At 48.0% G+C, this 27,934-nt stretch overlaps 2 protein-coding genes across 3 annotated transcripts; both read right to left on the bottom strand.

Moving 5' to 3' along the window:
* Positions 1-231: 231 nt before the first annotated feature.
* LOC120650122 (protein WHAT'S THIS FACTOR 9, mitochondrial-like) lies at positions 232-4,066 on the bottom strand. Its single transcript, XM_039927142.1, has 3 exons — positions 2,655-4,066; positions 1,364-1,496; positions 232-673 (listed from the first exon to the last, which is right to left on the bottom strand). The coding sequence occupies exon 1, from the start codon at positions 3,939-3,941 to the stop codon at positions 2,739-2,741; it is 1,203 nt and encodes a 400-aa protein (XP_039783076.1). The 5' UTR covers positions 3,942-4,066; the 3' UTR covers positions 232-673; positions 1,364-1,496; positions 2,655-2,738.
* Positions 4,067-10,489: 6,423 nt separating this feature from the next.
* LOC120650121 lies at positions 10,490-16,037 on the bottom strand. Of its 2 annotated transcripts, none has more exons than XM_039927140.1 (9): positions 15,648-16,037; positions 15,200-15,289; positions 14,660-15,061; positions 13,844-13,979; positions 13,578-13,740; positions 12,703-12,831; positions 11,389-11,583; positions 11,141-11,263; positions 10,490-11,062 (listed from the first exon to the last, which is right to left on the bottom strand). In XM_039927140.1, the coding sequence occupies exons 1-9, from the start codon at positions 15,889-15,891 to the stop codon at positions 10,961-10,963; spliced, it is 1,584 nt and encodes a 527-aa protein (XP_039783074.1). In that variant the 5' UTR covers positions 15,892-16,037; the 3' UTR covers positions 10,490-10,960. The 2 variants fall into 2 exon arrangements, with proteins under 2 accessions (XP_039783074.1, XP_039783075.1); XM_039927141.1 differs by having other exon boundaries at positions 10,571-11,062; positions 15,200-15,286; positions 15,648-15,891.
* Positions 16,038-27,934: the final 11,897 nt, after the last annotated feature.

Here is a 27,934-nt window from a genome sequence, read left to right as displayed (position 1 = left end):
ATCGACAGACAAGCAGAAACCGATACTTTGACGACAACGCAAGATCAGCCTTGCACGACCACCGTTTACTATTGGATGCGTTATAGTCAAATTATGCTGTGGATTAGGTTTGGGAGCAAGAAAAAAGACGAATCCATGTGATTGTTAATCTAGATTGGCACAGAGACGCTATTCTAATTGCTGACGCAGTTAAGTTAACCACCAATACTAACGTACTCACTCCAGGGTACATCAGATAACCAAGCATATTCACATTTTTCTTGCGAGAACCGAGTACCTCAGTTTCAAATCCTCGGCAGCGAGCACGTGCTGTGGGGGGCAACGGGATGGTTGCCCTGTAACTTGTTGGCAAACCTCATGGCAAAAGCACAATTCATCCACCAAGCAATTGATGATTTTTTTTTCTAAAGCAAATAGTAAAGCAACAGCCGCAAAGCACACGTGCAATAGCAGAGAACTGGCATTTTTTTATAAAATCCTTGGATCATCTTAACAAGCTTGATCCATGCTTCTTCGGTGCCAACTGAACTCACGGCATGATATCCAAACGGCCCACGACACAGAAATCAAAACATCGCCAAGGCAGGTGAAACTAGAAGCGAGCAAGATCCACTGCTTGATCTCGGCCTTCCTCTTCTTGCCACAGCCTGTCCAACGAGCTGTCAGCATCACCCTGTCAACCAAAACGAGAAATCAGAATCAGCGGTATAGACTGATGACATACTTCTACATTTCGGCATTTCGCAGAGGACAGGATGTAGTCAGAACAAAAAAGTTTGGTCCTTATATTCAAAAAAAAAAGTTTGGTCCATTACAACATCTGCCTGAACTCCAGCAGCTAGCATGCTTATTGGTAGATAAATATAAAAAAAGCAGTCTAAATTGATGTGAGCTAATTGAGATCAGCCAAATGAGGGCACCTTAACAAGTGACAATAGACAAAATAAATGATTCCAAAAGCCCATCTAACTTCACAATTTCTCATTTCAGATGCAACTACAAAGGAAACTTGCATTTTCTTAGCACAGCAAAGCTTTACTCAGTATTACGGGGCACAATAAAATCAATCAAGAACTAGATGAAGCACAGAAGATGGAACAGATGTCGAACAATTTATTTATATCGACTCATGGTATATTGGCAAGCAAATACATTGCAAATAAATCAGGTAGGCGGGTGCACAACAATAACATTGGCATGCAATTATCCAAATCCACTGTAAGGAAATCTAGTAGGCAGGCACCCACAATGCAAAATCAGTAACCTATGCACACTTACGAATAAATGTTGCATATACAAAACTACATCTTTTAGTTGAATTGGGCAGGCTAATCAGACTGCAATCTGCAACAAGGATAATTACCTGAGCACGGACAAACCCAGAGGGGGCAAACGTGGTGAAGCGGCCATCGTACAGATCATTCTCATACAAGTGCCCGATGTTGATCTGCACAAAGGCATGGTCCTTGGCAGTGATGATCCTGTTCGTGGCAGAGCTACAGGAACAAAAAGAAAACACAGCTCAGCAACCACAACAGCATAAACACCAATCAATGCAGAAGCAAATGATAAAGTTGGCCCCGTTTGGTTTGCATGTGCTAGTTCCTAGCACGAATTTCTTTTGCATGCATGAAGTACTAAACAAAGTTTATTTGCAGAATCTTTTTAGGGATGAGTGTAACTTTTCGTGACGAATCTAATGATGGTAATTAATCAATGATTGACTACAGTGATGCTACAGTAACCATTCTCTAATTGCGTGGTCAAAGGTCTCATTAGATTCTTCATGGTTCCTAGCACAGGGGTTGTGGAGTTAGTTTTGCAAACTGCCTTTATTTAATACATATAATTAATGGTCAAAGTTACTATAGTTCCTAGCATAGCACAAACCAAACAGGGCCATGGTGACGGGCTGATGGCTGGGGGAGCTACTGCAGCCGTGACTGCGAGCGCTGAAGCAAACAATCAGCCCCATTCACAGTTCAGTTACAACTTCCATACGTATAGATTGAATCAATTCAGCACAAAACGAGGGAACAGTAACTAAGAAGGCTAACCTAGAGTCAAATGGTTCATTAAGGCATTACTACATTCTAGCACCTTATTTACACGTGAAGCTACCTGGATCCCTCATAAAACTCTTTGTCCTACTGATTTGGTTCACAATTTCAAGATTCAAGGCGAATTGCTCCTCTTTTATACATACCGCATTCAAGAATGGCACTTGGATACTTGAGTAAATAAAGTTTTTCAGTACTGCTTGTTTTATTCTAGAAGCAACCACGTCAATGTGCATTGGAGACTAGGAAGAATTATTTCATGACATCCACAAAACAATGTAGAGTAATTTATCAAACATATTTCTACAGTCACACTAGCTGCTACATCTCCTGGACAGAACAGAACACACGGTCAAATTCAAAGTACAGTGTTCATTAACTTCTGTTACCAGTAAATTAAATCCAGATGGATACACTAAATCAGAAATCTCTGGCAAAACTATACGACTTTTTGTGTGGTTTAGACATATAAAAAATAAATCAGTTAAGTACAGAATAGCTTGGAGGATGCAACTTAAATTCCCCATAGTCATTAACCTGTTTCTAAAATTGATGAATTTCTCGGCAAATAATGAGCAACAAACTGGCTCGTACCTAGAGTAGGGTTCCTCATTCTTCCTGTAGAAGCCATATTTGCACATGATTCCCATCCTCCATCTCAGCTAAAAACATGGCTTGTTATGATAAAGTTTCAATGCCATCCTCAATATCCCCAGAACCAGATACATTGGACTCCAGTTCAATAGGCTTCCCGCTCCGTCGGCCCCTTATAATTTCCTGTGACTGCTCCATCAGCTCAACATACTTCTTGCGCACTTCCAGCATGGGGTGTTCCTCAATTGCAGTGTCTCCCCTAGCCATGTACGCCTCTTTGAGGACAACAAAGCATGTCTTTTCCTTTAACAACAAGTAGAATACATGCGGGTGCCGCTCAAACACAAGATGGAACTTCTGCGGCAGACCCAGGTGCTGCCTAAGGCAGAGTAACCGCCGCCTCTCAGCAGAGCATGTCACAAACAGACTAAGCAGCTCATGGAGCACCCCGACTGCCCGCTTCTCTGAAACATCACTACCCGGACGGATGTGGCTGAAATCCTCATATGGAGACACGTAATGCAGCCGCTGGAACCCTTCCAACCAATCCTTAATCTTCTGCTTCAACCGGAGACCCTTTGACTGGAAGAGCAGGATAGGCACCTCTGCCGCTGATCCAAACTTCCTCACAGCATTCATCTGGAGAACCGAGAGAGGCATTTCCTGAAGTTTCCCATCGTCAATTAACCCCAACTCCGTCTCCCTCCCATCGCCGTCATCAACTCCATCTCCTGAAGTTAAAATCCGAAATCCATCCTGTCCGATGCCGTGATCCGGGTCCCTAAAGTAGTCCTCTGGGATGCCAAGATGCCAGAGCATGCCCTGCGCGACGCGGAGCGGGAGGCGGCGTCGCGGGCACATCAGGACGAGGCGGCGCAGGCGGCCCGCGACATCCGCGCGGCGGGCGGCGAAGACGTCCCGCTCCTCCCGCAGGAGGCCGGCGGCGGCGTCGGAGAGGCGGAACCAGGGGAGGTTGTGCTGCGGCCCCGCGGACTCGACGAAGGCGGCGGGGAAGCGGCGGAGGAAGGAGGTGACCCGGCGGTCGGGGACCTCCAGCGAGCGGCCGCGCTTGGAGACCGCCGACACGGGGGTGGGCGAGGGCGAGAGGAGGCGCGCCAGGGAGACGAGCGGGCGGAGGTCGCGGGCGTGGGAGAGCACGGGGACGGCGTCGAAGGACGCGTCCTTCTTCCACCGCATCTTGACGTCCACGTACGACATGGACTTGAGGTAGACGGCGAGGGGAGGTGGGAGGGGCCGGAGCGCCCGAGGTTTCGCCAAGGCCTCCATGGTGCGGGGGTTTGAGGGGCCAGCTCGGGGCGCGACGTTCCCAGCGGGGGAGGGCAAGGGGAACGGAGGAGGGGGAGGGAGCGGCGGCGCTGTCAGCGGGGGAGTACAACGTTGGTGAACCGCAGCAGTGACTGCGAGCGTTGAAGCAAAGTACAGTAGCAAACAATTCGGCCCGGCCCATACACAGTTGAGGGTGTGTTTAGATCCATTTTTTTCCGTAAAGTTTACACCCCAAAAGTTTTGGTGTAAACTTTACAACTTTACACCCTTTTGAATGCCTGACAAATTTGGACATGCAACAAGCAAAGTGACAGATTCCTCCCTATTTAATGCTTGTCTGGTTCAAATTTTCACATCCACATGCTGCGTGCATGCCGCATGCATCCTGCTGCACGTTAAAAACTGTAACTTTATTCAAACAGTTATCGCAAATACATGTCCACAGACACTTGAACAAATATGCGTCCAAATAAATGACAAGAACAAATACACGTCCAAATAAATGACAAGAACAATTACACGTCCAGATACATGTCCCGAAACTTAAACAAATATCAAACTCGCAGCAACATAAATATCAGACTCGCAGCAACATATCGACGGCAATTGTATCACGAAACGCATTCATCTGTTGACATTCCAATGTAATAGGAGCAGGCTCAGTAGGAGGCTGATCTGCAGAGGCTTCAGGTGACACATAGTTCTCATCACGGTCACAACAGCAAAAGTTTCTATCACGTAACCCACTCATCCTGATGAATTTATGAAGAACCATGCATGCAACTATAATATGTGTTTGGGTTTCAGGCGGATAGCATGGAATTGTTTTCAATATCCTCCACTTTTGCTTTAACACTCCAAAGAACCTTTCTATGACATTTCTTAGAGAGGAATGTGCATAGTTGAATATCTCCTCTTTACCTTGTGGTTCTTCGGTATTTTGAAACTCTTGAAGATGGTACTTGCTGCCCTTGTACGGCTGTAAGGATCGATGGACCAAGAGGGGGGGGTGAATTGGGCCTTTTTCAATTTCTAAAACAAAGTAAGGCAACCTTAACCTATGCAAAGCTAGTAGGGCACCAATTCACCAACCGGATAACTAAGCTACCTACACAAGCTAAGAGAGATAAAAACAAAGTAAAGCCTAGCAAGGTAGAGCTAAGTTATGATCTCTAAGTCAAGCACATGAGTAAATTGCATGAAGGAAAATGCTTGAATAAAAGGAATGGACAAGAGACAACCGGATTTTTTCCCGTGGTATCGATGTGTTGGCACACACCCCTAATCCACGTTGTGACACTCTCAAAGAGTCTTGTCACCTCCCAAGTCACCGAGACGAGGGCGCTCACTAAGAGTCTCCGTTCACCATCCCGGCGTGGTGGAGATCAAGCCACGTACAATCTTCTTCTCCGGGCTCCCACAATCCTTGGCAAGCTCCGCGAGAAACACCCCGATCACCAAGATCGCCTAGGTGATGCCAATCACCAAGAGTAACAAGCTAAGGCCTTCACTTGAGCAAGAACCGATCACCAAGAACGGATGCACACTAGCTTCTCTCTACTCAAGTCCTTAATCTTGCTTCTTGATTGATTGAATGCACAAGTATGTGAATGATGAAGCTCAAGGTGGCTCTTGACTATGGTATGAGTGTTTGGATGTTGCCTGGTGTCAAGAGTGGGCGAAATGACCCATTGGAGGGGTATATATAGGCAGCTCACACAAATAGAGCCGTTGGAGAAAAGCTGCCAGAAAACTGCGTAGCGCCGGTTAATCCGACGTACCCCCCATTGTCATCGTCGGTTTAACCGGTGAATGTAAACTGCCTCTTCTGAAAACTAGCCGTTACAACTGGGGCAGATTAACCGACGTAGCATCGGTTTAACCGGTGAGTGTAGTTGTCCACTGAACCACTGAAAAATCAAGTCTCTGGACAACTGCACCGACGTTAACTCAAACCTATCGTCGGTTTAACCGGTGAGTACAACTTTTGAATTCCCCTGAAAAAACCATCTCACTGGTTAATTGCACCGACGTCTTGATTCAAACAGCGTCGGTTAATCCGGTGAATAGAACTTGAATTTCCCTGGAAAAACCAACTCTGGACCAATGCACCGACGTTAAATTCAAACACGTCGGTTTAACCGGTGTATTGAATTTGTCCAGACTCTGCTGACTTCGTTTAACCGACGTATAGAAAATTGAGAGCGTCGGTTAAACCGGTGTATAGACTTTTTCTGATTTTGTCTTTTCTGATTTGAGTCTTGAATGAAATCCAAATATTCTTGAGATATAGTTTGAGAACCACTTATTTGAACTTCTAGAAACCTGAGTGACCATAGTATGCATCCATTTTCAAATGACCATGTCCATGCTCAAGTTACTAAGCCTTAACCCCTCTTAATAGTGCGATCACTACAAAACTATAAAACCTATACTAACCTAAGTGTCCTTCTCAACCTTGTGACACTTAGGACTAGAAAGATCCTTAGCCTTGACATATATAAGTTGAAAACCGAGATCGCCTTTTAGAATAACCGAAATTGAGGGGCCTCTTTTGACATATGACCAAATGAGCGATAATGATCTATTAAGCTGCACAAACTCATTAGTCACAATAATGGTTGTCATTAATCACCGAAACATACCTTGAGGGCCTAGATGCTTACAACGGCGCCAGGTAACCAAGCCTGTTGGGGTAGCCGGAGTCCACCAAGTAGTACTTCCCTGTAGCAGGACATACCTGTAAGCGTAGTTAGAAATCAATTTGACACTGGATGTAGATGTCTACCTGCAGAGGGATGAGGAAATACATGGTTGTACTTAGTCATTGCATCATCGAACACCCTCATATCATGTACTGACCCAGGCCATCCAGCAAGTACAAAAGTGAAGACCATGTCAAAGTCACAACAGGCCATCACATTTTGGGTAGTGATGCTCTTACGACACAAGTGCTGGACCAATAGTTCTTTGGACACCATGTAAGGATCACCGGGTGTCCGACCCTAGAGGGGGAGGGGGTGAATAGGGTCGCTAATCGCTTTTTAACTTAGGACTCAAACTACTTGCATAAGATAAACCTAACACGTCCTATACATGCTAGTTATGACTAAGGTTTATCTATGCTACTCTCTACTTACCCATAAAAGACTTGCAACCTAGCCAATTCTAATCAAACCAACTAGGAAAGTAAAGGTACGCAAGATAGAGTAAATGCGGAAACGTAATACGGTAAGTAAAGAGGTAAGTGCAAGAGGGATGCAAACTCCCGAGTAGACACGGTCATGTAACGTGGGTCGGCACAAACGCATACGTCCACGGGACACCGAGGCTCTTCCGATCACCGTCTTGCACTACGCCACCAAGGCGATGCCGGCAAGCAAAGGCAAGTGCCCACAAGACACCGAGTCTCGTGCACCGCCACCGTCTCTCTCGGTCACCCGGCCAAAATCCACTACGGAGCTTCTCCGCCAAAGAGGGGGTCTCCTCTTCCCCCGCACAAAGTGTCGTTGCCACTCCACACCAAGCCGGAGGGTCACACGACAGATCACAAGGATTGCTTGCCGCAGCAAGACTTCTCTCAAGCTTGCTCTCTCAAGAACTAAGCCTAAGCAAGCACTAAGCACTCTCACAAGTGTGCTTAAGCCTATATGATGTACAATGAAGTTCTATGGTGGTTGGAGATGATCTTTTGCTCTTGTATACTTCCTTGGACTCCAGCACTCTCAAATGAGCCGTGGGGTGGCATATATATAGCCCAACCCTCCAAACTAGCCGTTGGGAAAAAGGCTGACGAAATCCCTTAACGTCGGTTAAACCGACGCTCTAGTTTTTGTCATCACCGGTTTAACCGGTGAGTGTATTTTCCCAGCAACTAGTCGTTACTGCTCCAATGGCTACTTGATCAATCGACCGACGCTCTTAAAACTAATGTCGGTTCAACCGGTGTATGTAATCTCAGAACCCCCCCCGAAAAATGGAGTCTCTGGACAACTGCACCGACGCTCACTTTGCCTTGATCGTCGGTTTAACCGGCGCCTGTAAAACTTCTGTTGTTTCTTCTGCCTCCAAGTCCATTACACCGGTGAGTGTAAAACACCCAACGCCGGTTAATCCGGTGCCAAGTTCATTGCACCGATGAGTACAATTTTGCTCATCATCGGTTTAACCGGTGATATCAAATTTGCTTTGTCTTGATCTTTTTGACTTGGATTTCTTCACGGTCTCTTCAATTTTTGTCCCTTCGGGCCTAGCTACGCCTATCTTCTCTTTTGTCATCACTTGAACCTAAAAGCCTGAGAATGGTCATCTTAACAATCATATTAGTCCAAGTGTTGTGTGTGTCATCAATCGCCAAAACATTATATTGAAATATGGCATGAGAGGCCATTTTCGCTACACACCACTACAGGTATATGAGTGCCATCTATTGCTCCAATGCAGTCCTTGAAGAAGGGATAGAACCTACGGTTCATCAATCTTGAATGCATGGTTCTGAACTGTGGGTCTCTAGGTTTAATGATGTCAGCAGCAAGTTTGAGCACACACTTCAACACTTTGTGAAACATTTTGTGAATAGTCCCATAGATCTATCAAATCTGTCCTCAGCTTGCCTCACTGACTGGAGCGCCCAGCATCCAAAGAAACATTCCTAATGCCTCAATTGATTTGGACTTTGCACTATTTTTCAATCCATACTTCTCTACCAACTCATCATGAAGCCGATAGAACAAAGTAGGGGTCATTCTAAACATGTTGTAGCATGACTTCCTATCTACCAGCTTCCTCTCTACCCATTCCTCCCCACTCATACCTGGGGCAACTACCCTATACTCAGACCTATTGCAGTATTTGTCTAGATGCATGGCCATTTGATACGTATTGTAAATGAAACCAGCATCTTCTGAGTCATCAAGCAAATTGGCAATTAAAAAAATCTTCCAACTCCTTCAGATTCATCAGTATCCTCCTGCGGCGAGAGCGGCTGGGGAGACAGAAAGAGAGATAGGGTTGTGGGGCGCTGTGTCTGCGCGAATGGATAAGGGGCGGCGGCCTAGGTGCGCTTCGGGGTAATGCGTCTCACCAGAACTGGGCCTTTACGCCGTCCAAAATTCCAAAATTTTACAGGAGGCCCGTTTAGTTCTATTCTTCAAAAACATGCACTGTAGCCCAAAACTTTTGGCATTTTAAGCCCATCTAAACACGGCCTGAGTTACAACTTCCATACGTGTAGATTGAGGCCCTGTTTAGTTCCCAAAAAATTTTCACAGTACCCGTCATATCGAATGTTCGTACACATACATAAAGTATTAAATGCAGTTGAAAAAAATAACTAATTACACAATCTAACTGATTAGCACGAGATGAATCTTTTAAGTCTAATTAGTTCATGATTGAACATTATTTGTTAAGTAACAACGAAATGTGCTGCGGTACCAAAACCAACAACTTTTTACCAACTAAATGGGGCCTGAATCAAAATTCAGCACAAAATGAGGGAGGGAACAGTAACTAAAGAAGGCTAAACTACAACCAAATGTAGCACATTATTTGGCTCGCAAACTTCAGAGATCTCTTCGTGCACCGGCGGCGGCGGAGAGAGCCGCAGGAGATCGTAGACAGCTGCGGCATCAACCGTGAAGGAAGCAGGAGAGGACGAGCCGAGTGCTCGTAAACCTTAGCGTTTGGTTCTGAGCCCAACGCGAAAGGGTGCCTAGCCTGATAGTGATTGGTTAGGTGGCCTCAGTAGCACTCTTCCGGTCCTGAGTTCGACTTTCGGTGGGAGCGAATTTCAGGCTAAGGTTAAAAAAATCCCCTCGTCTGCCTACACGCCAAAGGACATGGAAATAGGTCCTGGCTCACCCCGGCCCGCTCTCACACGGGTTACGGTATGGGTTACGGCACCCCTGTGTAAGGGTGGAGCAGAGTTCGGGAGTTTTCTCGACCTGCGTAAGAGATCTTCTTCTTACATTAATAATGCTGGGGCCGGCTTGCCCCTCGCAGGCTGAGTTTTTTTTTTTTTTGTTCTGAGCCCAACAGCACCAGTCGGGCCGCGGTGATGCCCCTTCTGATGGGTCCTGACGGCCCATTTGTGATGCTACGAATATGTTTGGGCCTATCTGGTTTGGTAGAACTCGAGCTCTTAAAAAGTGAACTCCAGCTCCAGCTGTTCAATCCCTCTCTCAAAAAAAAAAAAACTCCTGCTGTTCAATGCAAATTATGAACAGCATGCACACAAATATTTAAACCGCCAAACAGGCCACCATAATAAACAGGATTGCCATTATTTCTAACCTGTACAGGTCAGCACAACCCACTGAACGAATAGCAACTGTGTTCCGCATTCACAACCTCTCGTACGGTTGCCACTTCATTTTCTTCTACCCCATTCCTGGAAGCTTTCAAAGCTAATAATATGCAACATGTGCATTGTACAAAAGAGTTTGCACCGGGACCATACTCTATTCCTTTTCCTTTTTCTTTTTCTTTTTTGCAAGATTACCGGCCGGCTAATGTCACGGTTTGAGTTTCCAGGAGCCACAATCCTATGAAATGTATATCCTACAACATTGCTCTACATGGAACAGATTGCACACTGTGAGGGTTTCAGGGTACCTTCTACTCAATCATACGCCAACTTAGTGATATTTACTAAATCTAGATTGTTGAGTAGCAACAAGGAAGGCAACCGGAGCTCTCGAGCAATGATTTACAGATTTACATGTACCGCAGTCTCCATCTTTTTTTTTACACATTTTCAGAAAGAAACCTCTATATTAGCACCACGGATTCTGACGGGACCCAGCCAGTGGTCACCGAGTCATCCTCTCGGCCCTTTGTTAGTGTTACTTGTATGTCACGCTCACAGTTGCTTGACTCGGATGAGGGCGTTTCAATAGCGGTGGTGCTTGTCAGACTGCGGCTCCTGGTCTGAAATCCCCAGGAGCCTGGTGCTGCCATGCTGGCATGGTTACATCTCAGTATCCAGCTCGCTTAGCTGGTTCATGTAAGCAATGATTTCAGGCACCGTGTGTCAAAAGCGGATGGTATTTGGTGTAATCTATCCCATTCAACCTGACACAGCACAAGATCTGCTCGGGCAGCTCTTCAGCTTTATTTCCCTGCAGTCAGGAGTAAGCACATTAGGTGACTGTTTTTTTTTCTGGGAAAGTAAAATACTGCATTTACAATTGAGGTACCTGAATAGTCAGCCCAACGTCTAGGACACATGCTTTTAGCCTGTCCAAAAATGTTTCGAAACCTTTTCTTGAGATGTAGCTAAATCTGTGCATGTCAATGTCGATCTCGAAGTAGTTATCACCCTGCAGAGAAGCAAAGCATAAGTATACGGTCCAAACAAGATACTTTTTACAACATTGCATTTCTTTTCTGAAGAACATTGATGAATACTACAAAACAACAATTTCAAGTAATAAACAATACTAACCAAATAAAATTCATGCTGTGGCCTAGAAAGGACAGGTTTCTCATTGTATGCATGCATTAGCTTCCTCTCTGCTGCACTCAAAGGAAGATCCTCCAGATTAGCCACCCGGCCAAGTATCTTTAGCCGCTCTCTGAATGGTATACTTGTTTCCATTGGAAATGCCTTTATCTTCTCTACATGATCATCAACCAACCTCTGTTTGGGGAGGGGGGAAGTATTATTTACTGATTCATAAGTAGAACAGGAATTGCTTTCACAATTGACAGATAATTGAGCACATAAAAATACCGATTAACAAATAAATTCATGTATCAATCAATGATAATAAAGAGAGACTACACTTCCAAAACAGAATTAGGTAACTGAAACCAAATTTTGACATGCATAAATGCCTAATCTTTTCTCATGTGCATATGAAAGTCAGTGCTACATAGGTGGTATGTATCTTTTCTACCTTCATCAACTAATATGCCTACCGCTCAAAAGAAACAACTAATATGCCTAAGGTATTAAATGGTAGGACGCTTTAGTTAAAAGAATGGCAAAATCCCAAAGCATCTTTAGCTGCAATCCACCCTAAAGTATGCAATGTTATATCTCCCTACCAAAAATTCTGAGCTCAGCTGCTGGGAAAAACATGATAATGTTTCTACATAACCTATCAGTTCGTACATCAATCATTGAAACCAGAAATAAGTACAAATCCACTATAATTTTGCATCACCTGCATGAATTTGATGCTAATATATATTTACCAATAAATCATTTTCATTGACTAAACGTGGACACCAGTATTATTACATATAAAATAAAATAGTAACCACATAGATTTCAAGCTGCTAGTGGCCTGAAATCCAGACTAAACCCGCACCAAACTATTTTTATTAAACACGCCGATATAAACCACTCCAGACCACCCCATAGCATGTGAAAACCAAACCACACCACTCCATCAAAGGTAGTGAGGAAGGTGGAGACCCGCAAATAGTGCAGGAGCGTGCTGGTGGTTGTACTTTTAATTGCTACGCGCTACTGATGCCTAAGATGATGAGCATGACTAGTCAAGCAAGAAGGAGGACGTGCACCGCAGCTGCTCGGAGCAATTAGTGTCCCAAACCAAATCAAACCGTTTCTGTTGTCAAACCAAAGTACTAAACCAAACCAAACTGAATGCTAGATCAACCATTTTCCACCAAATTGAAGTAGGACCAATGCAAAATCCAAACCACTGCAGCTGGTTTCCACCCAAACCATTAGCAGCTTAACATAGATTAGTGAAAAAACGATATTTAAGACCAGTCTAGTAGCTCTTACTCTGATACTTTCTATGAATAAAGGTGGAAGCTCTTTTGAGTAACCATCAGAAAGCCTAAAATACAAAACAAAGCTCATCCCTTCCCCATCAGTTTCATTCTGAAACAATGAAGCCGGATATAATGGGACCTGAGAAAAACATATAAATGTCAATACACTAATTGGGTACTCATAGGAGAATACAACTTTCACTGAAAAACATTGATAGTGCATATGTTTAACTGAATTCATGTTTTCTTTTTGAAAAGATTGCTATGCTGGCTCAATGCTACAACTTTTTTCCTTTTTGGAGAGGAGGAAGATGCTACAACTTACTTCAGGGAAAACAAAAGTGTTATACGGAGCTCACCAATTGCTTCAGCCTAATCCTTTGTACTAGTGTCACTAACTTGAAATTATTTGGTGGTAAACATAGGCGTTAGCGGGTACCTGTCTAAAGTAATACTTCCTCCAATCATAGATATAAGTCACTTATGACATTGATAGGATCTCCAATATGACTATTTGACTATCAATATTTATAGAAGTATATTATCTTATAAGGAAAGAGTTATATATTACGAAAGTATTTTTCCTAATTAATCTGATAGTAAAGGGTAAAATATTGACTTAGACAATCCTAGATGGACAGGAAGTACTTTCTGTGTCAGTAGACATACATTTCATCTACACCACCTTTACATCTAGTTAGACAGATGTCTAAGTGTAACAATCGGAGATATCGAACACTATGAGAAATAAAAGGGACATGTATATATAAACAGAAAAGTATTCCACATCTGATGCTTAAATGAATTCAAAGTTTGTGAATAAAAGAACTTCACACCAAACTTTCACCTCAAAAGTGTAATGACTTTGGTATACTTATGACTTACCTGTACATTGACCACAAGAAGAGGCGGGAGTTTACTGGAGAGTTGAATATCAGGAAGTTGAACAAATCGTGATATATGATTGAGTTTCTGTGACGATAAGTACACATCAACTCCGAATGGATAATATGCAGCATAATTTGGTGCAAGTTCTTTCTTCTTATCTCTGGAAAATTGCATTTGAATCTAAGATCACTCCCATAAAGGCATCCAGGAGTTTCAAACAAAACAGTGATGAATGAACATGATAATGAAAGAAAGACATTTACCTAAAATAGTTTGCTCCACGGACTCGGAAAGTACCAGGATCAACATGAGACCAGCTGTTGAGTATTTTCGAATCCAACAAGCATAACTGTACTTGAGAACCTGCTAGAGGCCTTTCAAGGAAATCCTTTGTAGATACTGCAAAAAAAATGTCAATTTAATATTTTTCCTAGTAAAATTGACATGTTTGACATATTTATCTTCAAGGGAAAGAAAATACTCCCAGCAGTAGTCGGGTATTATCACGCCTCAACAGATCTACTAGAATTTAATGCCAAGTTATTTAAATTTTCTTGAAACTATGACTCGCAGCTAAAAAACACTTCAGGAAGCTGGAAAGATCTTCTAACACATAATCATGGTGTACAACTTTGTTTCAATATGCATATCCTTTAGATTCTCTTATGTTCCTGCTGCTCTGCAGACCGGCAATAAGTACAACTATGGAATCTTAACTTTTTGATATGTCCAACAGTCTTATCAATTACAATGCTAACATTAAATGAAAGATGGTTGATTTGATACGGGCGAACCGTGGAAGCAATGAATATATTGTCACTACTTGAAAGCATCAATTCTCTGTGCAACCTTTTGCCTTTTCTCTTTTTTGTTGCTTACCGAACTGGGCTATGGATGCTCACAATTTGACTACCAATATGTCATTAAGGAACCAAAGCAAGTTGCTGCCAAAGTTTTAAATCGTAAAACACAAGTGTGGGAAAGTGCACCATGTTGGAAAAAACTGGTACAAACTGCGATTCAGCTTTTGGGAATGACATATTAATTCTCAATCCAATGTCTTACGAAGAAATGCTTACATAGTGTGGAAGACGGATGAGCTTCCCCAGACTTCTTCTTGAACGAGAGCTTCAAAGAAGGCATCTTCATTGAATGAGTAGGGCTCGAGGAAAGAGCTCTCTTCTTCTCGTTTACCCCAACAGCAGAGGCAATACAAGGAAGACAATTATTTGGCAGAAGCCCGCAATCATCCAGTATCCTTCCTCCACCATGTGTGCTATCCTCACCAGCAACGCTCGCCACATCATCATGGCTCACGGAGGTCCTCACACCATTCTCCGAGCTGCCCTTTGACAGTTCACTAGACTTCGGTCTTCTATGGTGATGCTCGCCTGATTGTGCAGCTCCATTGAAGCTCCCACCGTTGCCATCTCTCGAGCTCAATGTGGCTTCATTCTCAAAGCCATTCAATGAAAAGGCATCTGCAAGATTAAAAAAAGAACCGAAATCTAATTTAAAAACAAGTGTAAAATGAAAAGAAGCCCAGCACGACCAACCAAGCTTATGCTGCGAGGGGGACTAGCTACCACGCTACTGTCACATTATGGAACCAGTCTTACCATCCGGCACGCTATGGAAGTCGTCCTCGGCATCCGACTCGCTCATCGCCAAGGAGTCGTACCATGCCTCCTCAATGCTCCCGGACACTGCTGCACGAGAGGCCCCGGGAATCACGTCAGGTCAAACTGGACTAGCGAGTACGAATTGACGCGACGAACTGCGATGCGTACTGCCAGGGATACTAGCTGCAACCCCACTCTACAGAACAGGGTGAAACAAGCTTCCGCGAGCTACGAATTAAAAAAAGCGAGTAGCTGTTGCTGGATGCGCACGATCCCCAGATGCAGTGATTTAATTTAACCCCCAGGAGCGCGCAATCTCGCGCCCATGGTCCCCCGGAGATCAGAATCCAACCCCGAACGAAACGAGCAGCGGGCGGAAGCGGAAGGCGCACGGGGGGTAGAGGAGAAAGCAACCCATCCGCTCACGGCCCACCCACCCACCCACCTTGGAACGAGGGGTTGCTGTACGTCCGGTGATCGGCGGCGGCGAGCCCGGACGGCGAGCCGGGCACCTCGGCCTCCTGGATGGTCTCCATCGACGCGGCGCGCGACGGCGCCTTCCTCCGCCCCTTCCCCGCGCGGCGGCTGCGCCTGCGCCGCGCGCCGCCCGACCGGCCGGCCGCGTCGCCCGACCGCGGCGTGTGGGGCTTCCCCACGCACGCGCTGGGCCGCGACACGCACGCCCCCATCCCCCCACCCTCCGCGACGCGCTGGGCACGAGATCGGCGCCCCGGGCGGGGCGGGGCGGGGTGGGGGGCGAGGCGGCGGTGGCGGTGTGCCCGCGCGGCGGCGGGCGGGCGGTTGCTGCGTGGGAGGAGGATCTCTCCAAGAGGAGGGGGAGGGGCGGGGCCGCGCGGCGTGGCGGGGCGTCGCGCCGAGCGCGACGCGACGCGAACTTTGTGGTGGGGGAGGTGGTGGGCGAGCGAGCGAGAGAATTGAGGTGGACGACGAGGTGGTGGCGTGGGCTGGCTGCGCGGCGCGGCGCGGTGCGGCGCGGCGCCTCCTCCTCCGTCTCGTTACGTCTCGTTCTGCCTCTGGCAGTTGGGCCTCCCCTTCCCCCACGAGTGGGGTGGGGTGCGGCGGCTGCGGCCTGCGGGGGTAGGACTAGGAGGCGAGGCGAGGCGTCGGCGCGACGCGCATCCGCATGGACGCGGTCCGTGGTAGGCGGCTGGTCGTTTCGCTTCTGCCCGTGGTGGCTTTTCTGGTTGGGTGGGGCCCGCGCTTTCGCCCCCGCCGGTGGGGGTTGGGGACGGCTTGGGGAAACCTGTGACGCGATGCTTGTGGTCGTACTAGTAGTAGTAGCTCGTTGGGGGTGGGGCCGTGGGGGTACGTGAGGCACTGTTTGACCGGTACAGGTGAGGTTGGATTTAGATTTGAGGTGGCGTGGGTGACAGGCAGGCGGCCCGAGTGAATGGGCGCTGCCACGCTGCCAGGGCACGCACGTACAGGGCTGCTTGGCTCAATCGAGGTGCTTTTGTTTTGTCTACTCGTCAATGCAATGGAATGGAAGGGAGGAGGACAAAAAAAAAAGATAATTCGATCTTGTCGAGATACTGTATGTTGAGTTATTGAAGTGCACTGTACTAGTTTATATCAGAGTGATTTAATCAAGGCAGCCCTCTCTTGTGAAACTAGCTTAGTTAGGGCGCATTTAAAAGAGGGGGAATGGCGGCAGATAACATTTCTTTTTTGTAAATTAGGTTGGTTAAAGTGCTTGCGATACTAGATCTACTATTTCGTTTTCATAAAAAACCGTGACCTTAAAGGTTACTATATGTGTTTATGATCAAATGGAAGGTACATTGACGCACGTAGTCACTTTTGAATTGGGGTCACCTAAATTTTGTGTGTTGGCTATCCACTTGACAGAAAAGTCCTGTATCATGTGGCGCTGCGATGTCAAATAATGCACGGATGGTTGAAGCGCGCGCGCACCATGATCCATGCACCACATAGCCCCACCATCCCATCGTACATGGACGCCCGGTAGCTCGAAACTTTACGGCGCTTTCTCCCTTCTCGCGTCCCAAATCAACCAAAAGGTAAATGCAAATCTTTTTGTTTCAAAAAGAAAATGGTCTTGTTTGGTTTTCCGTGTACATAAGTCGAGAAAAAAAATCTCGCATGTATGGTGTACTAAATAAAATATATTTGCAAAACCTTTTCAGGAATAGGTATAACTTTTCGCGACGAATCTAATGACGGTAATTAATCGATGATTGGCTATAGTGATGCTACAGTGATCATCCTCCAATCGCGCGGTCAATAATCTCATTAGATTTTCTAGATTCCTAGCACCGGGATTCTGGAGTTAGTTTTGCAAACTGATTTTGTTCGACATTGTAATTAACGGTCAATGTGACTTGTGTGCCATCTTCTTTAAAAAAACGCCGATGACCAGCTTTAAATTTGAAACCGACGTGACATCAATTGAATGCCACGAATTGTACCGGCGGTGGACGCATCACATTCACATCACGCCGATTAAACAAGGTTGCCTCGGTCCGAAGGCTTGTTCGTCGGAACCGCCGGCCTGCTCGCCCCTCCGGCCTCCGTAGCGTGCCTTTTTCCGTTGGCGGCGCCCGGTTGTTGCGCGCGGCGGACGCGGGCACAGCCAGGACGTCACCGTTTCTTGCGGGGAATATTAAACAAACAAATGCTTTTCATCATCGCCTCGATTTTCCTTTTGTTGTCGTGAGATTTCTGGTGGGTCACCTCACGCGGAAAAGGCCTGCAGCAGCAGCCTATCTTGAACTCCTCTGGTCAGGAAAGTGGGTGGGCTCATCTCGACGAGCTATTCTTTTCAAAAACTTTTTTTTCTCCTGTTGGTATCGGTAGGAATAATCAGAAGATAATGATACAGGATACTAGTAGTGTGCATTATATATCCTTTATAGGTAGGCATTACCTATGCATGATAGGCTCATTTGGAAGCTGCTAACAAAAGAAAAGCTGCTGAAGTTGGACGGGAGAATCTGCAAGGGAACTCGACCCGTATCCCTGCGTTCTTTGACAATGCAAGGAAAATCCACACGCCTGCTGCCTCTCGATTACTTACGGCGACGCTAGGTAGCTCTAAATTGCCGGAACAAAGCAACACACCAGTGCGGCGAAATAAAAAAAAAGAATCAGATCCTACTGATACCTCTGGACAAGAAAGCATGAAACCGCACTTGATTGGACCCCGGCAAGGAGGCCCCTCGGAGAGAGAGCTGCGACGAAAAGCAGGAGAAGAAAACTACAACAGATTTTCTTTTCACTTGTTCGCTGAGCTGGAGTTAGAGTTGGTGGCTGGAAGTCGATACTAGAACGGTGTAAAAAAATATTATTAGGTTGGAGGCTGCTGAAACTGTTCGTGTTTGTTGGCTACTAGTCCACTACTGCTGCTGCCGTCGATACGAGCGCAAGGAGAAACAACAAAACTGGCCGGATGTCCGATACTGCGTGGCTGGGATTTCCACGTGCGTGCGCGTCCACGTGCGTGGATCGTCCCGCTGCTCAGACCGTGCGTTAATGCTTCTAGTGGTCGGTGGAGGTGCGGCGCTCCTGCCGTACCGGGCAGCTCGAGTCATCTTTGACTATTGACTTTCTCGATCACCTATATGATCTCGTCCAGTGCTCTTGTGATTATGATTACCACTCAGGAGTCAGAATAAAACGTGTCCCGAAAACTAACCGTTGCCTTCTCGTACTTGTTCGATTTTTCTTCTATGTGTCAGCAGTTTTTTTAGGTGAGAAAAACTACGGGTGTGTTTAGATTAGGTAAAAATTTGGACATTTCAATCGAAAGTTTGAAAAATTAAACATGATTTAATTATTATAAAACTGATTACATGGATGAATGAAAAATCACGAGACAAATCTATTAAATCTAATTAATCTACCATTAGATATCGCTTACTGTAGCACGATATTGTCTAATCATAGTTCATTTAGGGTTAAAAAATTCATCTCGTATCCGAGGTTATGAGATATGTTTTGTCAGTTATTCACATTTAATATTACTAATTAATAGTTGAACATTCGAAGTTATTGTAGCGCTGTAAAAATTTGAGGATCTAAACAAGGCCTACGTAATGCTAGCATGGCTGCTGCCTCCTCTCCGTGTCTCCGGAGATCTTTCTAACCAAAGGTAACAAATTGTTAGATCTCCGACGGTCGGCTCCCCAAACCCAGAGGACCCACGTCGGCCGTCGGCGCTTTCAAAGTTGACTGGCCGAGCGACGGCCGACGGGAGGCGCGAAAGTTAGGCCCCAAAAAAATTTCGTATAGTTGTCATATTGAATTTTTCGACACATATATAAAATATTAAATAGAGTTAAAAAAATAATTAATTACACAGTATAACTGATTAGCACGAGATAAATCTTTTAAATCTAATTAATCCATAATCGGACATTATTTGTCAAGTAATAATGAAAATGTGCTACAGTATCAAAACCTAAATTTTTTCGCAAACTAAACACAATCTTAATTGGCTAATAATTCAATGGACTAGTGATCCTCCGAGGCTCCACCATACCAGAAAGTCCCATCTCGCTCGCGACCTCATCATCCAATGCAGAGAGCCAGGGACCGGACCCTAGGGCTGCACGTGCACCTCGACACCTTCAGGCCCGTGCTTCCATCATGGCGGCCCCAGTGTTCGTACACTGAGAACTTGCAGAGCCGTTGCTCTGATGGTCTTGGCGTCGCTAGGCATTTTTTTCCCTTGTTCTTTAAAAAAATATCACTTGTTACACAGTCGATTGCTGGCAGGAAATGCTAGTCAATAGTTTTGCTGACGTGGAGAAGAGAGGAGAGAAGAGAAAAGAGACATTGGCTCTTGTTCTAGCATCAAGTTTGGCACGAAAACATAGGTATTTTTGGGCTCAAATAGTATGTGAGGAAGAGTAAGAAAGAGAAAGGTACCACATAATAATAAAAATTTATAAAAGATAAATATGAGACAACTATTGTATGATTTGGCTCTTAGCACTTAACTTATAGCTAAGCATTTGGCTCTACTATTAACCATGCTCTTACGATCATCATGTGTTCTGACATATTTTAGAATGTGATGCAGCGGCTGGCTCTAAATTATTTATGAGAAGGAGAAGAAAAAGAGAGCCCGAAAACGCATCAACATACCGCAAAATGCCCTGTGCGGTGTGGGACATCCACGGGGAGCCACGGGAGGTGTGTGGGCGAGCGGGGCACGGAAGATGGCGAACGGGACAGGTCGTCTTTTTTTCTCAACGAGGGAGAGAAAATAGAAAACAAAATAGCTAGGCGAGCAAATTACAGAGTCCGTTGAATCTGAATTTTTATAAAAAAATTTTAACTAATATATAAGAGCTATTGCGATGAAAATAGGACGCGGTGTTGCTGGCGGCGTGCTGCATAGAGGACAGAGCGCAGTCAGACTGTTCACGTTCCTGCTCTTCCTTCTGGTCGAAGCAATTGATGCTCCCGCTGGAATTTTCAGAGGTGGTGACCCAATTTTGGAGATTTCCCACGCACGCTTTAAACTAGCCAACCAAATTTTGTAGCAGGTAGTACTAGTTTTGAAGTAGGTGGCAGATTTAGGAATGTCTCGTGAGTAAAATTAAATGGAGTTGAAACTTGAGAGCAACATGGCAACGGTGCGAACTTGATCCCATCCCGTCACACTAATCAATTGTTCCCTCGGCTTGAAGTCTGTTTCCACATCCGGCGGTGCCCTTTCGTTGAGCGTGGACGCGGGTCCACGGGCGCCGCCTGCCCCCGGTCTTTAATTCTACCGTTCTGCACGTTCGCTCCACAAGAATCGCCATCAGGTCTGTGTAAAGTCGACTGGGTGCTCCAAGAAGAGGGCGAACGAAGGCATTCGCCCAACTCTGTGTAAAGTCGACTGGGTGCTCCAAGAAGAGGGCGAACGAAGGCATTCGCCCAACTCGCAGGCAGCGCCACGGAACCGTCGTCGACGGAGAAAATTCAGTCGAGAGAAAAAACTGTTCTGTTTGGTGCTGATGGAGGAGGATCCGACAGGAGGGGGCGGAGCCATCTGAGTCAGAAATACCGAGCGGAAACGAGGAAAATCCGACCAGGGCTGGACATCTCGCGACGGCGGTGGACGGAGCCGGGGAAGAACGAAGATGCCGGCTGGGTGTGTGGCTGAGACTGAGCGATATGGACATGGCGATGCCGATTTGAACTGCTCGTGTTCCTTGTAGAAGAACGTGCTAGCTGAAGGAGAAAATAGTGCGTGGCGTGGTGGCGGTGGCGGTGGTGCTGTACCTGTACGTGTACTGTTGGGTTTGCTTTGGACCAAGGCGTCCTCTGACCGTCGACTTTGTCAACTGGCGAGAGCCTACACACGATGGGACGATGATTACTCGGAACAATTTGAGCGTCCACGTGGGCTCACCGGCATCGCTCGTACTTGCTCTGGCTTTCTCAAACACAGCTCCAAGTCGTCTACTAACTGCACTCCACAAAGTCATCGGCACCTCTGCATGTGACGCGCGCGCGCCCGAGCCACGCGATCAATAATCGCGGCTTCCCGCTCAAAAAAAAAAAATAATAATCGCGGCTTCAGAACTGTCCCCCGCACTGGATCGGAAGAGGATCCCTTGCAGAGGTGGAGATGGCAAGCTTCGGACGGAGCAACTGGATCCGTGAAATGCCGGCGCGATTGAATGCTGGCTGACATCGACGAAAATGAGTTGGGATCGGAAGAATCCTCTCCATCCCGCGCGTGCATGTTTTCCCCTCTCGTCCCTCCACACGGATCGCCCGGCGTTGGTGGCGTGCACGCCATAGTTTAGCTTGGCTCGCGGCCTCGCGCTGATCAACGTGCGTGCTCGCATGAATTGGGACCGGGCGAGCTTGTATCTTCATTTTTGTTTTGATAATTTTGCTATGCGGCCTGGCGAAATTCATTTCCTCAATTTGATGGAACGACGACCGTATATTAGTACGTATTTTTATAGTTTCGCTAAATAAATATCCTAATATTATTATAGGATTGATGGATGGATTACACGATACTAGAAAAAAAATTGAAAATCAGGAGGCGCAACCGCCTACCGGCTACGCCTACGCGTTGCGCGGACACAGGGCCGAGCCGCACACGGCAACTCTTTTTCCATGACTTGAGCTGTTGAGCAACCCGGCGTGGTGTCTCGGCCCGCCTGTGGCCGTTTTCTTTCGTTTCTCTTTTTTCCTTTTCTTTTGGAAAGGTAGCTGTGGCCGAAATTCCGATGCGGCAATGCCACTGCAACTGTTCGTGCTCTTCCCTGGTGACGAAGCAATCGCTGCTAGCTGCTTGTTAGCACTACATCTCTGGTTGGCTGGAATTTCCCGAGTTGGTGATGTTCATCATGTTCTTAGGCTAATTTTGGCAAAGCCCGCCCTTTTCAGTTGAAAACTGATCAACTAATAGCTCTGTGGTTGCGGCAGGCAAGCAGGTGATTTAGAAATGGAATCTGAAAGCAACATGACAACAAAGTTGATCACACCACACCACACACACACACACAGACACTAATTAATTTGTTCCCTCGGCTTCAAGGCTGCTTCCACATCGCTAACTTTTGCGGTGTACGTGGACGCGGGTCTACGGGCTACGGCGACGCGACGCTGGCTCCCGGTCTTTGTAATTTTTAACTCATGCCTTTGCCATCAAGATTGAAGAGAATTAAGTTTTTATATAGTCACCGAGATCATGACGAGCTTCCTGTGCAATTCAGGTGTTACTTCGTGTCTCGACAGAGTCGTTGCTTCACGCGCCTCAAATCGATGGTAAACTGATAGTAGTTTATTTTAAAAAGAAAAGATAGTAAACCGATAGCAGTGTAGCAGTACCTACGGGTAGTTTGGAAGTTTTGGACGCACTTCAGAGAGAATTCCGAGGCCTGTCGCCAGCGACAGCGCAACCGGACCTTGAGTTGTCCTCGCAGCGGTGCCCGATCCGGCGATTATCCACGGACGCCCTTGTCGGTTGTCTGCTCTCGCCGTTCCACGTTTAAGAATTTTGGAGAGTCAAACCATCTCAAAGTTTGACTAAAATTATAGAAAAAAATATAAAAATTTATGACATCAAATAAGTGCACTATAAAAATATAGCTAACAATGAATCTAATAATACTTAATTGATATCATAAATATTATTATCTTGTCATAGAAATTTTGTCAAACTTGAAAAACTTTGACTCTTTAAAAATTTTGAAATAACTTATAATTTAGAACGGATGGAGCACTTGTCTCTAGCCACTAACCACGAAGTCGAATGGGACGCTTGTGTTGCTTTAAAAAAATAATAACATGGGACCTTGTGGTGATTGGGTGGCTGAACATCATTAGGACACGTCATCATTGAGTAGTTGGTCTTGGTTGATCATCCAAAGCCGGGCTCCACGATTTGCCCCCCGGCGATGGTAAATTTCTGCTGCGAGTATTTTTACATTTCCTTTCCTTTTTCGGCGGCAGTAAAAGCAGCGGGCTGTTTTTGTTGTCGAGTCCCTGTCAGCAGAACGACCGGAAAGCTGCACGCTCCCGTGCGCAACAGTTCCCACCCGGGGACCGGCCGGGAGCGGGAGGCGTCATCATTTTCGCTCTGGCCACTGTTTCGTCGTGGCGCTGGCTTCCCTCTGGCGGATACCACCGGGCGTCTGGGCGCCGGCCGGCCTTGCCGTGCGGCCGCGGCTGCTGCCCCGGATCCCGGCGCGGCCGCCGGACACGTTCGGGGGTGGGCGGTGGGCAGGTGGGGGCCGGCCAGCAGCCGCGCCGGCCATGCAGCTTCGGGACGACGGGGACGGGCGGCTGGCCGGCGTTTGGCGCCGCATGGGCGTCCATCCATCATCTATCCGTGTGCGCGTGGTCCGGGCTGCGCGCAGCGCGCGTGCCAAGGCCCGGCGGTTGGAACACAGAGATGAGTTAGACGACGTCGCTCTCGCAGCCTGGCGGCCGTTCCGGCCTCCGGGTTTGGCCCGTTCCCCAGCCGCGACCAAAATTCCAAAGCGCTCGCTGGCCTCTGGCCCTCGAAACGGAGCGAAGGGGGGAAGACCGGAAGAGGACGAGGGCGCCATGCTCGTGTGGAGCCTCCGCTCGCCGCCTGGCGCCTGTTGCGGCGTTAGTCCGGGATAGTGATCCGACAAGGACCGGTCGGGCCAGCTGCCGATCTCCGGCGTCGTAAATTCGTCGCGGATTTTTGCTATCGTCGGGTTGCGCTTTTTTTTTTCTTTTTGAAAAGAAGTCGGGTTGCGCTTGGTTGGCTGCCAGCACTCCAGCAGCGATGGGCTCATCGTATGTTGCTTCGTGCAAGTGCTCGTTCACAGCTAATCAGCTACTGTTGCGTGATAAAGTGAGATCCAAAATCCAAAAATCATCAAATGCTCCATCTGACAGATTCACAAGAACATCTCTAGTGAGGCAAGATCGTGGGCTTCATTTGCTTGTACAAAATCGGAGAACTTTATTGATTGGCATTTGAGGTTAGAGATTTTACCCAATCAGTGAGAAATTCCTCTGGTTCTGGTGGAATTAAGCCAGCAACTTCCCTGCCAGTGATCAGCACCAAAAGAGCCAAAGGATGTCGGGCCAATTGGTTCCGGCAGTCCGGCGGCACTCCGGAGGTCGTGGGTTCGATCCCCGGAAGAAGCGAATTTCCGCATCCGGTTAAAAAAACCCCATCGCCTGCTTCATGTCCAAAGTATTGTGAAGCCCGGCCTAACTCACAAGGCGACGGGCCCCGTGTACGGGTGGGACAGGGATTCGGGGGTTTTCTTGGCTTGCTGTGAGAATGTCATTCTACCTCTCAAACAATACCGTGGGGGCGGTCTTACCCCGTAGGTCAAGTTTTTTTTATCAGCACCAAAAGAAAAACCCCAAAGCTGCACAAGTCGTTGCTTTCAGAAAGCTGCGCCAATGAATGTTAAACAAACACTCGACAAGTCCTTTGTAAAGTTTTGGGCTATTCGCTGTCATTTTTTTAAAATAAAGGTTGCATTTGTCGAGGGTGCAGTTTCAACTCCTACTGCGATATTCTGCTAGAAAGGCAGCAAGACTGTCGATTCCTGCGTCAGACTCAGACACCTTCGCGATGAAGTTCTCGTCGACTAGGACGTTGCTTGTCTTGAAATCCCTGTGGATCAACGAAGGCGCAGGGTGTGCAGGTGGTTCAGACGTGCAATTCAGAATTCAGACTTTCAGGAACGTCTTCTGGTTTAAGCCCATACGCACTTGAGGCCCGTGGGCTCGAAATGCCGGCACGAACGACAAGCCTCCGCCGAAAAACGCGAAAAGCTCCGCCCAAACGGCCCGTGGGTTACCGCAACCCACCCGTGTCCTGAACCCGAGAAGAGAACTGGGAGAATCTATTCATCGCGCGCGCGAGTGCGAGCGATGTCGTCGTAGAAGGAGGATGAGGGAGAAGAAGCGCCGCCACTATTCATCTTCCTCGCGGAGACAAGCACGCCGGTGAGGGGTGGGAGGTGGGGGGAGCGGCCGGGGTGGTGGAGGGCGGGGGCGAACCTTTAGGGTTTCGGGTTGCCGGGGCTTCCAATGGCCGGCGGCCGTAGAAGAGGGGGCCGGGGGTGGCGGTGTCGGTACCCTGTAGCAGGGGTACCCACTCTTACTGCGGCAGGGCAGGACCCGCGTAGTTATCCGTAATTGTGCGCAAAGGACGGAGTAGCCAGGCCCACGGGTCAGGCTCCTTGCTCACCAGGCCAATGGCCCCGGACCTGTTCCCCGCCTGGCGATGGGTCCGGAGACGTCACATGCCCTTAAGGAAGGGAAGCTCCGTGTCGACAGCCGAGGCCTCGGACCTCCATAGGGGTCCAGGACCTCCCGCGTCCATCCGGACCCCCCTTACCGTGCGGGGGTCCGGAGCCGCCACGTGTCCCAGAGGCACGGGCGTCGGCTCGCGCGCAAGCCTTCCGCTGGAAGACTCGCCCACCCACCGCATTTAATGCGGATGGCTGAGGCGTGCTCTGCCGCCGCGGCACGCGGGACAGCCTTTGTCAGGCCTCACTGTGCACCGCGTATTACCAAGGTACACAGTGCAGCCGCCTGTGCCGCACCCACGCAGAGCCCGTCTGCAGCATTAAATGGATACGACGGCACGGCACCTTTCCATCATGCCGCCTACGCCGTAAGCTACACAGCCCGTTCAGCTACGTGGCAGGCGACGCCACTAGCTACGTTTGGCACCGTTCCGACAAGACAGCGTCTGGACATGATGAACGAGGGACTCCAGGAGCAGGCAAGGGAATCCAGGAGAGAGATCTCCTTTGCCTGCGACGTCATAATGTATGAACATTACGTTATTTTATACTACATCATTGGGCCCACCTGTCGGGGACCCAACAGCCATGTACGCGCCTCCATTGAGATATAAAAGGGAGGCGCTCGCTGTGCACTACAGGAAAAAAATGGACACACAACACATAAGCCCTCTCGAACTCTCTCGAGGCAAGGCAATACAACTCACAGTGGACGTAGGGTATTACGCTCCGGCGGCCCGAACCACTCTAAATATTGTTGTGTTCATCGTGTTCTTGAGTGAGATCTAACTAGGACTAGCTAACCCCCGAGTACACAATCTCTGGGCTAGGGCGGGTGCCTTCCGCCACCCGGCTGTGGTTTGCAGCACCACGACATTTGGCGTGCCAGGTAGGGGAAGTTAGCTGGTCGAAGTTCATCTCTTCCTCGTCTCGATGGTTCGTGTGGACGACGTGGAGATGACAGAGGGTGTGGCGTCCTCCACACCACACGCCTCTCGCGTTCCTGCTCCAGGGGAAACTGTGCCTGTGGAGCAGCCACCGTCGGCGGCGGCGTGCGCTGCTCCCCGGCAAGAGTCAGGGCGCCCATCAAGGGCCCCCTCACAAGCTGCGAGCGGCGGAGCGCTGGCAGCGGCTAGGGAGTTGCTTCAAAACCGCCCGGCTGAGGCAGCCTCGCCAGACGCCCTGAGGCAGTGGCGGGACGACGTTGACCGTCTCCTCCACCTGGCTCATGCCTCCCCCAGTTCAGGCCTCCCCCAGTTCTGCAAGGACTGGGCAATGACCTCCGTCCGGCAACGCGGTAGTACCTTACCGCCAGCGTCAGGGCGGTGCGTCGGCGTCCGTGCGCTCCCCCACCGTGAGGGGTGCACGAACAGAAGACTTGCGGGCGGAGCTCAACTGCCGGCGCGCGGGAGAGGATGCCCGCATCTCCGTTGAGAGGGCGCGAGAGCGCCGTCTTAACATTGAGGGCCGCAACCTCAACGCCGACTTGGACGTGGTGGCGCCCAAGCCCCCGGTGAACGCCCGGATACAGTCAGGCGCGCCAGTGGCTGGGGTGGGTTGTGCTGCGCTGGCGGAGAACCTTCGCACCGTGGCATGGCCGTCCAAGTGCCGCCCGCACCTGCCGGAGAAGTACGACGGTACCACTAACCCGTCGGAATTCCTGCAGGTGTACGTTACCGCCATCACAGCGGCTGGTGGTAACGGCGCCGTCATGGCAAGCTACTTTCATGTAGCCTTGTCTGGGCCAGCCCGGACCTGGCTCATGAACCTCACACCTGGGACGATCCAGTCCTGGGAAGAGCTCTGTGCGAGGTTCACAGCGAACTTCGCCAGTGCATACCAGCAGTATGGTGTGGAGGCACACCTTCACGCCGTGAGGCAAAAACCCGGAGAAACGCTCCGGGCCTTCATCTCGCGCTTCAACAAGGTACGGGGTACCATTCCTCGTATCTCAGATGCATCTATTATCACTGCTTTCCGCCAAGGG

This window comes from Panicum virgatum, chromosome 9K, assembly GCF_016808335.1.
Source record: "Panicum virgatum strain AP13 chromosome 9K, P.virgatum_v5, whole genome shotgun sequence".
NCBI lineage: Eukaryota > Viridiplantae > Streptophyta > Magnoliopsida > Poales > Poaceae > Panicum > Panicum virgatum.
This window is presented reverse-complemented; position numbering and strand designations above follow the sequence as displayed.